This window comes from Dendropsophus ebraccatus, chromosome 10 (genome assembly GCF_027789765.1).
Source record: "Dendropsophus ebraccatus isolate aDenEbr1 chromosome 10, aDenEbr1.pat, whole genome shotgun sequence".
NCBI classification, from domain to species: Eukaryota; Metazoa; Chordata; class Amphibia; order Anura; family Hylidae; genus Dendropsophus; species Dendropsophus ebraccatus.
Genome location: NC_091463.1, coordinates 17,006,315 through 17,018,457, shown reverse-complemented (window position 1 = coordinate 17,018,457; position 12,143 = coordinate 17,006,315). Strand labels below are relative to the sequence as shown.

Sequence of the window (12,143 nt, the reverse complement as noted above, 5' to 3'; positions counted from 1 at the left end):
CTGGATTCATGCTTTCCCTCCTGTCAGGTCTCTGATCATCTCACTTTATTCAATGCATATTGAACAACTAAAAAAAAAAAAAAAAAAGAAAAAAAAATACCCACATATAATGTCACAGCTAGGTTGTTACTCAATTTTGTTGTTTCGCAATACATTATAGGGCGCCATTAAAGTACAGTGTGTCGTGCAGATAAGCCGTGGTGCTGTAGCTGTAGATCCTCACTTTACAGAATCTCTCCTCCACATCCTATAAACTTCTGTATCTTTTGGCTCAGAATAGATGACAGGAAAACTCTGCGCCAGGCCTGAGGGACTACGTGCTGCGAGGAACGACATTCAGATTCCCAGTAATCTATGACACCAGTGTATTAGTGCTCACACCCCAGTTTACATTTATTCACATTGTGCCAGTGGTTATCACTACGGAGGAAAGCTGGCATGAGGCAGACCAGGTGACCCATGAGATATATTGTCTCTTCTATAAATAGTGACATGACGTATTTTATGGCGATAAAAATCTTTCTATGATTACCAGTTATTAGAGATGAGCGAACCGGGTTCGGGTTCGAGTCCATCCGAACCCGATCGTTTGGCATTTGATTAGCGGGGGCTGCTGAACTTGGATAAAGCTCTAAGGTTGTCTGGAAAACATGGATACAGCCAATGACTATATCCATGTTTTCCACATAGCCTCAGGGCTTTATCCAAGTTCAGCAGCCACCGCTAATCAAATGCAGAAAGTTCGGGTTCGGATGGACTCCAGCTGCTCCAGGTTCGCTCAACTCTACCAGTAATTCATTCTTGCTAGTGTGAAGCTAGATGATGAAAAGGGTGGCGTATTATCAGATATAGGCCCATCTTCTCTTGTATTAGAGGAAGGTAAGGGGCAACCTTTTCTTCTATGACATTGGGCCATTGTAAAGAGGCACTGTAGCCAATCCGAAAAAAATTATCTGAGCTTGTACTGTTGCCCTGATCACACACCTTTTTAGGGTGCGTTCACATTGAGGAAATCGTGTGGATTCTGCTGCTCACCGCGCGCACTCCTGCTTAACTCTCTGCCCGTGCCATAGACTTCCGTTTAGGCTCAGGCAGATTCCGCTGTCTGCCCAAAGAATTGACACAGCAATTTCTTGGGCAGAAGGCGGAATGCACCTGAGCCTAAAATGGAGTCTATGGGACCGTCGGAGAGTAAAGTGGGAGCGCAAGGGGTGAGGAGCGGCATCCACATGGATTGCTCAATGTGAACGCACCCTTACAGTTTCTTGTTACGCCTTGTTAGGTTATAGTTCGTTTGACAATTTAGGTAATAGTCAGATGGGCATGAACTTAATTTTAATACTGGGAGTGATGATGGGCATGATTATACAGTCAAGGCATGTGGATGTTTTAAGTTGAGGGGTATGTATGCCTAATACACACTCCCTAACTGTATAAACACACCCATCACCTGAGCCACTCCCAAGTTCACACCCATCTGACTATTAGTAACATAGTAACATGCTTAATAAGGTTGAAAAAAGACAAGAGTTCAAGTTTAACCTATAGATACCCTAAAATCTTGATCCAGAGGAAGGCAAAAACCCCAGTGAAGCAGATGACAATTGCCCCATCACAGGGAGAATTCCAATGGTTATTTCAATTAAAAAAAACAAACAAAAACAAATTACAGACTCCAATGGTCAGAACAATCCCTGGATCAACATGTAATCTAGTGCCCATTGCTTTAATGACCTCGGTCGCCCTCGTCGGCACCCGCTCCAGTTCAGCTGTGTCCTTCTTATATACCGGTGACCAAGACTATACACAGTATTCCATATGTGGTCTGACCAGTGATTTATAAAGAGGCAAAACTATGTTCTCATCTTTAGCATCTCGGCCTCTTTTGATGCATCCCATTATATTATATACCCATTATTTTATTAGCCTCAGCAGCCTTGGCTTGGCTTCCTTCAGGTTATATTTTGTGTAACAATTCAGTTAATAGTAAAATAGGCGTAAACTAAATTTTAATAATGGGAGTGACAGGCATGATGATACAGTCAGGGAGTGTGTATTGGGTTTTACATTAAGGGGAATGTAGGCCTATCACTCTCAGTATTAAACAAGTTCACGCCTATCTGACTATTAACTAAATTGGTAAATATAACATCTCGGGAACGGGAAGGCATATATTCAGTAGAACTTAAAATTTATTGATATTACCTTCTGCTTACTAAGAGTCCACTGGGCGGTCTTATTCAGAAATCACTGATTAGTAACACCCAATCAGTGGGGTAGCTGTGGTAGTGGGTGGAGCATCTGGGAGGCGGTCCTCCTGGTTGGGTTTGATTGAGAGGCCTCTCCCTTTTTGTGCATGTCTATTATTTTCTATTATGATGTACACCACATAGTTAAAGGCCGATTTGGTGTCTATACACTTCTAAATAGAGGGACGAGTGAAGGAGATGTGGTTTGTGAAAAGTGATGTTTTTTTTCTTCCTCTTGGCATGCATGACATCCCGTAGCATCCATTACCCACAGACTAACACAGCATCTGTTGAACTTTTTTTTTTTTTTTTTTACAGGATGCCATTGGATGGAATAGTGTAGGTTACTACGTTACACCCCCCCACACACACACACACACACCTTATATACTGGTTAGTTGGCCTGTTTCACAATGGACCCCTATGGGGAGGTTTAACATGTACGTCCGGAGCTTTACCAGTGTAAACAATAAAGAGATTAAACGTGATGAATGAGATTTGTTGTTGTACAGCGTTAGGAGGGGTGACAGTGATGTTTTAGTGATGCATTGTCGATTAGATCCCCCTCCCCACCCTGTCCGTGAAATGTCACATGACACAACACGAGTATCTGTATTGCTGTAGTTTCATGGCTGACATTTTTATTTGACCTCCAGTCATTGTGACTCCTTATTTATAAGTGTGAATACTAAACATTTCTTGGAAAGCAAGGAGCGGGGCCCGGAGGTGGTCGATGTTAATTCTCCTGGAGAACAAGTAGTGCTTCAGGTTCTGACCCTACGGACCTAAGCTAACAGGCGGCAGTCACAGGACGCTGCTTACTCCAGGCAGGCTGCCAAATGTCCTCAGTGTATTTGCAATGTTTACCCAGTTATGACAAAGCCATCGTGTGTAGTTGTGATAAGGGCCGAGGGTTCAGCTTCCTGATAAGAACATATAATAAATGCAGCTGATCTGACGCTTCCTGGTATAATGGGCCGGTCTACTTTTCTATGAGATTTGATTCAATTGCTATTAATATCAGACTGATGTAATATGTTTTACATTGTCAATGCTCTGGTCTGCCCCACCACCTTCTTACGCCCCCTGGTGGCAGGGGTCATCCCCAGCTATAACATCACATTGATATATGTCAAAAGTGATTACCAATGAAACTAAAGATTTAAGGCAATAGCAAAATGTAAGTCAAAATGGCAAACTGCACACATTTGGCTATTGCAGTCTACAGCCATCTGTATATAGGAGATTTTAATATATACAAATATATCAATTCTTTTCAAGTGAACAGGAGCTGAGCTGCAGTATCCAGATCCAACCACTAAACAGTGAATGGAGGCAAACAGCTTCCCGGCCCGTTGACAATGAACTGCAGCACCGATCAGTGATTGATTAGCTATCCTGTACATAGATCATCAGTCTATTTGTGCTGGAAAGCCCCTTTAAGTTCACTACAAAGACACAAAGGGCAGAACATTCTACAATCTGCCAAAACCAATGTTAATGGGATCTCTATCAGGAAAACAGTCAATCAGAATAGTGTTTACTAGAAATGAGCAAACCTGAGTGTGCAGCATTTGATTACCGATGGCTGAGGAAGCTGGATGCAGCCCTAAGCCCTAAAACTTCATCCCAAATGTTAGACATGGGCAACATGGACACCTTTCGATTATTAAAGGGAACGTGCCATAACTTTCATTCCGGTGGCTTTTCTCTGCCCCCCACAGACCCTAAATCAGAAAAGAAAGAGATCTATCAGTCAAAGCCGATATGGGTGGTGGCAGTGGTGGTGGGGTGTAGGAGAAGCGACTGGAGAATACCCTGATGATTTCTGGTTCTGGCTACATGAAAGTGATGACAGGTTCTCTTTAAGAGAAAAAGGGATTCAAAGGTGTGTGAAAACATGTTACAAGAGAATACAAGGGCCGCTGTCCATGGCTCCAGCTGACCAGACATTGGATGATGCAACAAGACAATGACCCGCAGCACACAGACTACAGGAGGATGGAAAAGTCCTGACCCTAATCCTATGGGGCTGCTGACGGCGGGTGAGTATGTAAGGTATGCCAGAAATGCCTATCATCTGAAACAACTTTTCAGGGTGGAATGGTCCAGAACTGCTCATAAACACTGTGGGGGAGATTTATCAAAGGGTGTAAAATTTAGACTGGTGCAAACTGCCCACAGCAACCAATCACAGTTCCTCTTTCATTTCAGCACTGCCTAAAGCTGAGCTGTGATTGGTTGCTGTGGGCAGTTTGCACCAGTCTAAATTTTACACCCTTTGATAAATCTCCCCCAATGTGTGTAATATAAGCCCGGAACAGTCTGTTACAAGTTTAGCTACAATGGGGGACAGTTATGTACGTTGCACCTATGGTGTAGAAGAGGCGCAGATTCTTACCTTTTCATTGGCATACGCCAGCCATAACCCCCGCTCGCCTGATTGGTGAAGCCTCCTCCCTTGCTCAAGTCATCACGGTTTCGGCCTGCAAACAGATGTAAACCATACAGAAATCTACACCTGCTCCAGAGCAACAGGTGCAGGTCCCAGCAGCCTTACTAGGAGGCGTACGCTGGGTGAATAGGGGCAGGTCTTTATTTATTTGGCTTTTCAGCCAAAGAGACATCAGCAGCAATACATGTGACTGACAAGGAAAGCAGTCTGTCTCATTGTGTATTCACCAGCATTAAACGGGTTATCCATGGAACAGGATCCATAGGACAGGCCATCAATAGCTCATCAGCGCCTTCTGAAAACCAACACCTCTTCCAATCAGTTACTCAGGTGATGGAAGTAAGCATCAAGAATGTATAGAAGCCCTTTAGCTCCGTAAAGTGCAATGGTGGCACCAGGTTACTGCAACACACTGAAGTGAATAGGAACCCAACACCACTATTAGGCTAGGTTCACACAATGTAAAAATGATGTCCGTCTTTCATAATAATAGGGGTCATTGTGCAAATAACGTCTGTTATTTTGAAATAGTGGATGTTATTTGCACAATGACGCCCATTATCACGAAAGACTGCCGTAATTTTGACATCAGTGTGAACCAAGCTTTAGGGTAGTATTACACGGGCCGATGAAGGCCCGATAATAACCGTACACGAGCGCCGATCTGCTAGATCGGTGCTCGTTTACTGGGCTGATTATCGTTTAACAAGGGCTGCAGGGACATCTTTACCGATGTCCTTGCAGCCTTTGCTTTTACTTTATCCATTACATGTCCAGGCTGCAGGGCTCCTCTTGCGGTCTTCTCCCCGGGTCCCGCGCTCTCCAGCTTTAGCGCAGCCTGTCTCAGCTGACAGGCCGCTCAGCCAATCACTGGCCGCGGCGGTTCCGGCCTGTGATTGGATGAGCGGCCTGTCAGCTCAGACAGGCCGCTCTAAAGCTGGAGCGCGCGGGACCCGGGAAGAGGAAGACCGCAAGAGGAGCCCTGCAGCCTGGATAGGTAATGTAAATCATCAGTTGCACCACTATTACACGTAGCGACACGTGGTCAGCGCCTGACAATTATAGGTTCAAACCTATAGCAACGATCAGCCGATGATCGTTGTCAATGGTTGATCGTTGTATTTATTACACGGAGCGATATCATTCCGTGTAATAGCACCCTTAGACTGTACAAAGTTTCCGGTTCCTGTACGAATATTCCGCTGTCAGGTCACTACATCAGACCCTTGGTCGGGCAGACTACTGTGAAACCAGCCTAAGCATAGGTCCTTCCTGTTTGTACAGGGGAAAAGCAGTACTGTCCACACAACAGGACTTTGCAACCATTATTTCCAACAGCCGCCAAAAAGATGTCTGTTGCTTGCCCATGGCGGCCATCTATAATGATCATGATCATTATCGACGTCCGTCATCGGCAAATAATGAACGTCTTTGTGTAAACTCAGTCCATCAGCTTTGCAGACCTAATAAAATGACATTATAAAGAAAACACCACATCAGATCCTTCTGCACGGCCTCATTCTGAAATGTTTATTTTTTGTTGTGGTTTTTTCTCTCTCTTTTTTTGTTTTTTTATTTTTATTTTTTTTACAACAAGGTGAATGTGAATAAAAAAAAAAAAAAAAAGAATTTCAACACCCTGAAACAGGTTAATGACGATGGGGCTGAAAGAGAATTAAAAAAAGAGACAAGAAACGAGAGGGAGTGATGCAGGGTTTATATAGGAGACCAAGTATACTATGCACCTGACAGGAAACAGGAGGACTAAAGGCCCCACAATCACATGTTGAGGTATTTGGAGGAATCTCACTTTCATGGAATTTGTTGATGGAAGAAAAAAATAAAAAATGTAACAAAAAAACCCAAAATATAAAGACATTCACAAAAAATAGACGTTTCTAAACATAGAACATGGTATTCTCAGTACAGTACAGCCTAGATTACAATATAATATAGAACACAACAGATACATAATCATCTTTAGCTCCAAATTTACACATAGAAACTAACATCTCTACAGAATGTACTCCAAAGCCAGTTGGGTCTCAAAGCAACAAGAATCTCTTTAAACAAAGCAAAGAGAAAGGTGGAGGGACGGGAGGGGGATGGGGGGGGGTGTTAGATTGTAAGGACGGGGGTGTATAGGAAGTCTTTAAATTAAAATAAGTTTCTCCACTGCTGGTTGTGAGATACCAGACGGAGAGCGAAACGCACAGGCAACAGCAGCACTAAACATTTGGCCAATTTGTTAAAAAAAAACAAAAAAAAAACATACAGCTTTATAAAGCAATTTATACAACCAAGCAGTGAAAAAAAAAGAAAAATCTACAAAGAGGTCTATGAATAAAAATTACTTTGGTACAAATTTCACCAGGACGCAAGCCTACAAAAATATTCCCTTAAAATATATAAACACAATTTAAATTATTATTTTTTCTTAATTTATCATTTATTTTAGATTTTTTTTTAACCCCTTCATCCCTGAGTTACGTTTTTTCGAGTGTCACTGCAGGGTTTAGGTTACCAACATATAAGGAGTGAATAAGTGATCGGTGTATGTGAATGGGACAGAGAAGCGACTGGGTTACGGCTTTGGGCTGTATATCTGGTTGGATAAGGATGGTAAGGATGTGGTGCAGAGGGATAAAGGGAACCAATAAGTTTCCATCTTATATTAAAGGGGTTATCCAGTGCTACAAAAACATGGCCACTTTTCCCCTTACTGTTGTCTCCAGTTCAGGTGTAGGTTTGCAATTAAGCTCCATTTACTTCAATGGAACTGAGTTTCAAAACCCCACCCAATCTGGAGACAAGAGAGGGGGAAAAGTGGCCATGTTTTTGTAGCGCTGGATAATCCCTTTAAGTATTTTAGCCTCCTTGCTTTCCCATCATGCCTCGACAGCCAAAGCGAAGGCATAATAATTGTAGTTTTGCAACAGCTGGGGGCCAAGCGTTTGACCCCCCCCTCAACACTTTTTAATAGGGTGTATAAGAATGGCTTCTCTAAAGTGGACAACCCCTTTAACATAACATAAAGGTGTACAACATATGGTGGGGTGCAGTGAGGACTTCATAGAGTCCTATAAGGAATAATAGGATATAGTATGTATACGGACATGGAGACTAGAAGGACTCTGATCACTATCTTAACGCAAGGTGTATATATAATACAGCGTGTGCAGCCTTCAGTGCTCTTTCTTATATGATGGTAAGGAAACCTCTGCCGTGTCAGTCTGTGTAGACTTCCTGTAACATAGGAGATTCCCAGAGATCAGACACTTCATACGGGGGCCGTCTCTCAGGAGTGAAGGGGGGACTGTACAGCAGGAAGCCACTTTGCTTCCTTCCATTACAAAAATCCTAAAGCCGGGTGTCGTCCCACAGACGTGTGTGGAAAGGCATCAGCACCTTCAGAAATTTTAAATAGCTTCAAATAAAAATAATAATAAAAAAAAGCTTCAAAGCACCAGAGATTTTCACAGTGGGGGTAACACCGCGTTGTTCAGCCAGTCACGTCTCTTCATCAGAAAAGCCTCTGTGTTCCTCGATCCGTTGCAGGAATGAAGGTGGGACTTATAGACTTTCTCTCATTAAATAACATTTATATTATTATTATTATTTTTTTTTTTTACACATTATTTTATATTGCACTTCACAATGCTTTCTGCCCGTATTACCCATAACGCTCTTCTGTTACCGGCTCCCTGGCAGAAGGGGAGGATAACGTTTTTCATCTTATTTTTTTTTGGTTTGTTGTCTCTCAGGCGGGTGACTGGTAGACCGCGGATCTTCCATATTCCTTTGACCAACACCCCTTTCCAGTGAGTGTCAGCTCTGGGGGCAATGATTCTGTTTCCTGTCCCCTTGTATACCATTGCACAGCGGGGTGGAGGGGCATGCTGGTATCCCCTCCATTCTCAGTTCTGCTCTGGAGCAATGGACTGGGAGGGGCGCAGGGGACTGTGATTAGCTCTATTATGTTTGCAAGTCACCTGGCACCTTCCATCCGCTCGGGTGAGAGGATATTCAGGGTCCAATGGATGCAGAACCAACTTTTCACAAGAAACATACACTCCCCACCTCTAAGTGAAGGTTCTTGCCAGATGTGGATGGAGGGAGATTTAACACGTCAATGATTGGTAACTGATTTGGGTCTTGTGTCCGAAATGTAAAGATAGTTTGATGCCAGCGTCCATCCTGCAGCTGTAAAGACACAACAAGTCATATTACACATGTGACCTCATGGTTAGACAATAGCTCTGGTAATGGACACAGGGACCCAATGATCACTGCTATTGTTCCAGCCAATGACCCAGACACATTATATATAAGAAATCATCCCTTTAAGAACCATGACAACCACAAAACAAAGAAATAAACAGAAGGTAAATGACTTTCTATCGATTCCAGCGCTCTATAATGCTTCAGTGTTATTGCTATATAACTTACACAGCAACAAGTCTGATCTACGCCTAGAACTGATTGCAGATTTACTTTACTAATTTTACTGGCACCATCAGTGCATGCGATCGAAGTCTATAAAAGAGGGAACAGCAAATAAAACTGGTACAGACTGGACTCGACTGGAGCATATATACCTTTCCCATATAGCCATACTGGACAATGGAGCATACATATGTAGAACACCTGACAGTCCTGCACTTAGCTGCAGGGAAACCCTTTCTATAGTCACAGACAATATCCAGTAAGGGCTAGTGAGCTTTAGAGCGACTCTGTACCCACAATCTGACCCCCCCAAACCGCTTGTACCTTCAGATGCTATTAATCTAAGATCTGTCCTGGGGTCCGTTTTGCAGGTGATGCAGTTATTGTCCTAAAAACAACTTTTAAACTGGCAGCCCTGTGTCAAACTGGCGTGGCCTAGATTGTGTATGCATTAGGCTGGCACAACCTCTCTGTCCCTCCTCTCCATCATTAGGAATGCTTCAGGCAGATTGTCTCCTATTCCTCACCTGTGTCAGCACGGCACATGGGCTGGATCATTAAGACACCTGTGCAATGTTCAGACAGGAGAAAATGTTCTAGGGGCATTACTAATGATGAAGAGGGTGGGGAGGAGGAACGGAGGGGTGGTGCAAAGTTAGGGCACAGATATTCTAGGCCACGGCCGTTGGGAACAGGGCTGGTAGTTTAACAGTTGTTTTTTAGGACAATGAAACTGGAAAGATTAAAAAACACGGGGGGCACACAGTGTGTTACTGCAAACTGGACATTCAAATAGAAATGGTGGCTTTGGAGCCACTCACCTGGGGTGGTCGCGCTACGAGCCCGACCCCGCCGATCCCATAATCAAATAACGAGCCTCTTGCAGCCAGTCTGCGGGGTCGGGGGATTATCAGATTAAAGGCTGTGCCTTGAAACACGTAATTCTTGTAATAAAACTTTGATTTTACATCAACTACTACTACTCCCATCATTGAAGGAGTGATGTCCATCTGATGCCCTCAGCGTCACTTAAAGTCCCGGATCTCCTTGCATGGTTGTATCTCCAGCTGGCATAACCTTCCTTTTTTAGGACAATAACTGCATCACCTGCCGAACGGACCCCAGGACAGATCTTAGATTAAAAGCAGCTATCCGAAGGTACAAGCGGTTTGGGGGTCAGATTGTAGGTACAGAGTCGCTTTAATATCACTTTGTAGCCCCTGGCTCTGTACTGTTTTAACACCTTTGCTACAGCCATGGTCCCCAATTTAGCAAGTCTAGTCTAGCAATGATCTGCCACTGTTTTTCCATTTAATAGGATCGCTGGCAGCAGACCGCCGCTATCTCCTATGGGCTCCCTGAACGATCTGTCGAGTGGGGAACAAGGAGCAAGCTAGCGCTGATCTGACAGGTCGGAGCTCGCTTGCTCTAGCTGATAACCCTGTATAATAGGGGCGTTAGACTATGAAAGTAAGTATGTGCTCGGTTAGGGCTGGGCGGTATACCGCAAAAATACCGATACCGTCACTGGCGTCGGTTAACCGACCTCAACTTAGCCAGGACGGTATCTGCGGTATTTTTGTGTTTCCCAGAGAGCTTCTGCACGCAGTCGCGGCCCGGCGTGAGCGCTGCACGTCATGTGCAGGGACGCCGGAATCGGAGCGGGAGGTGGAGGAGCAGCAGGGCCCAGGTGAGAATGCCCGAGTGCACAGCCCTCCCCCCGCATCCGTCCAGTCTGAGCGCCCGCCCTCCCCCTGTCCCGTCCGGCGTCCCTGCACACACAGGACATTAACGTGCAGCGCTCGCCGGGAGGGGGAGTTGGGGGACCGGCACCAGTCCTGTCCGAGCGCCCTTCTCCTCCGGCCGGCGAGCGCTGCACGTTAATGTCCTGTGTGTGCAGGGACGCCGGTGTGCGCGTGGGAAGTGGAGGAGCAGCAGGGTCCAGGGGAGAATGTTCCTGAGTGCACAGCCCTTCCCCCGTCCCGCTGATCCTGTCCCGTCCGGCGTCCCTGCACACACAGGACATTAACATGTGCAGCGCTCGCCGGCCGGAGGAGAAGGGCGCTCGGACAGGACTGGTGCCGGTCCTCCTCCCCTCCCGGCGAGCGCTGCACATTAATGTCATGTGAGTGCAGGGACGCCGGTCAGATCTCAAGGTGGAGGAGCATATGCATGCAGCTCCCTGTATACCCATCCACCCCTGCCCGCCCCCCTGTGTACCCATCCACCACTGCCCGCCCCCCTGTGTACCCAGCCACCCCTGCCCACCCCCCTGTGTACCCAGCCACCCCTGCCCGCCCCCCTGTGTACCCAGCCACCCCTGCCCGCCCCCCTGTGTACCCATCCACCCCTGCGGGCCCACCTGTGTACCCATCCACCCCTGCGGGCCCACCTGTGTACCCATCCACCCCTACCCGCCCACCTGTGTACCCATCCACCCTTGCCGGCCCCCCTGTGTACCCATCCACCCTTGCCGGCCCCCCAGTGTACCCAGCCACCCCTGCCCGCCCCCCTGTGTACCCAGCCACCCCTGCCCGCCCCCCTGTGTACCCAGCCACCCCTGCCCGCCCCCCTGTGTACCCAGCCACCCCTGCCCGCCCCCCTGTGTACCCATCCACCCCTGCCCGCTCCCCTGTGTACCCATCCACCCCTGCCCGCCCCCCCTGTGTACCCATCCACCCCTGCCGGGCCCACCTGTGTACCCATCCACCCCTGCCGGGCCCACCTGTGTACCCATCCACCCCTACCCGCCCACCTGTGTACCCATACACCCCTGCCCGCTCCCCTGTGTACCCATCCACCCCTGCCCGCCCCCCTGTGTACCCAGCCACCCCTGCCCGCCCCCCTGTGTACCCAGCCACCCCTGCCCGCCCCCCTGTGTACCCATCCACCCCTGCCCGCCCCCCTGTGTACCCATCCACCCCTGCGGGCCCACCTGTGTACCCATCCACCCCTGCGGGCCCACCTGTGTACCCATCCACCCCTACCCGCCC

The 12,143-nt window shown here is 46.8% G+C and overlaps 1 protein-coding gene and 1 long non-coding RNA gene across 2 annotated transcripts in view; one reads left to right on the top strand and one right to left on the bottom strand.

Annotated features, from left to right (window-relative positions):
* Positions 1-12,143, top strand: part of LOC138766224 (uncharacterized) — a 31,654-nt gene that overhangs the window by 11,290 nt on the left and 8,221 nt on the right. The window lies entirely within an intron of this gene.
* COL27A1 (collagen type XXVII alpha 1 chain) overlaps positions 6,220-12,143 on the bottom strand; it is a 225,796-nt gene continuing 219,872 nt past the window's right edge. The window contains exon 61 of the mRNA XM_069943643.1: positions 6,220-8,907. Coding sequence (XP_069799744.1) covers positions 8,761-8,907 — 147 coding nt within the window. The 3' untranslated portion in view covers positions 6,220-8,760. The remainder of the gene's footprint in view (positions 8,908-12,143) is intronic.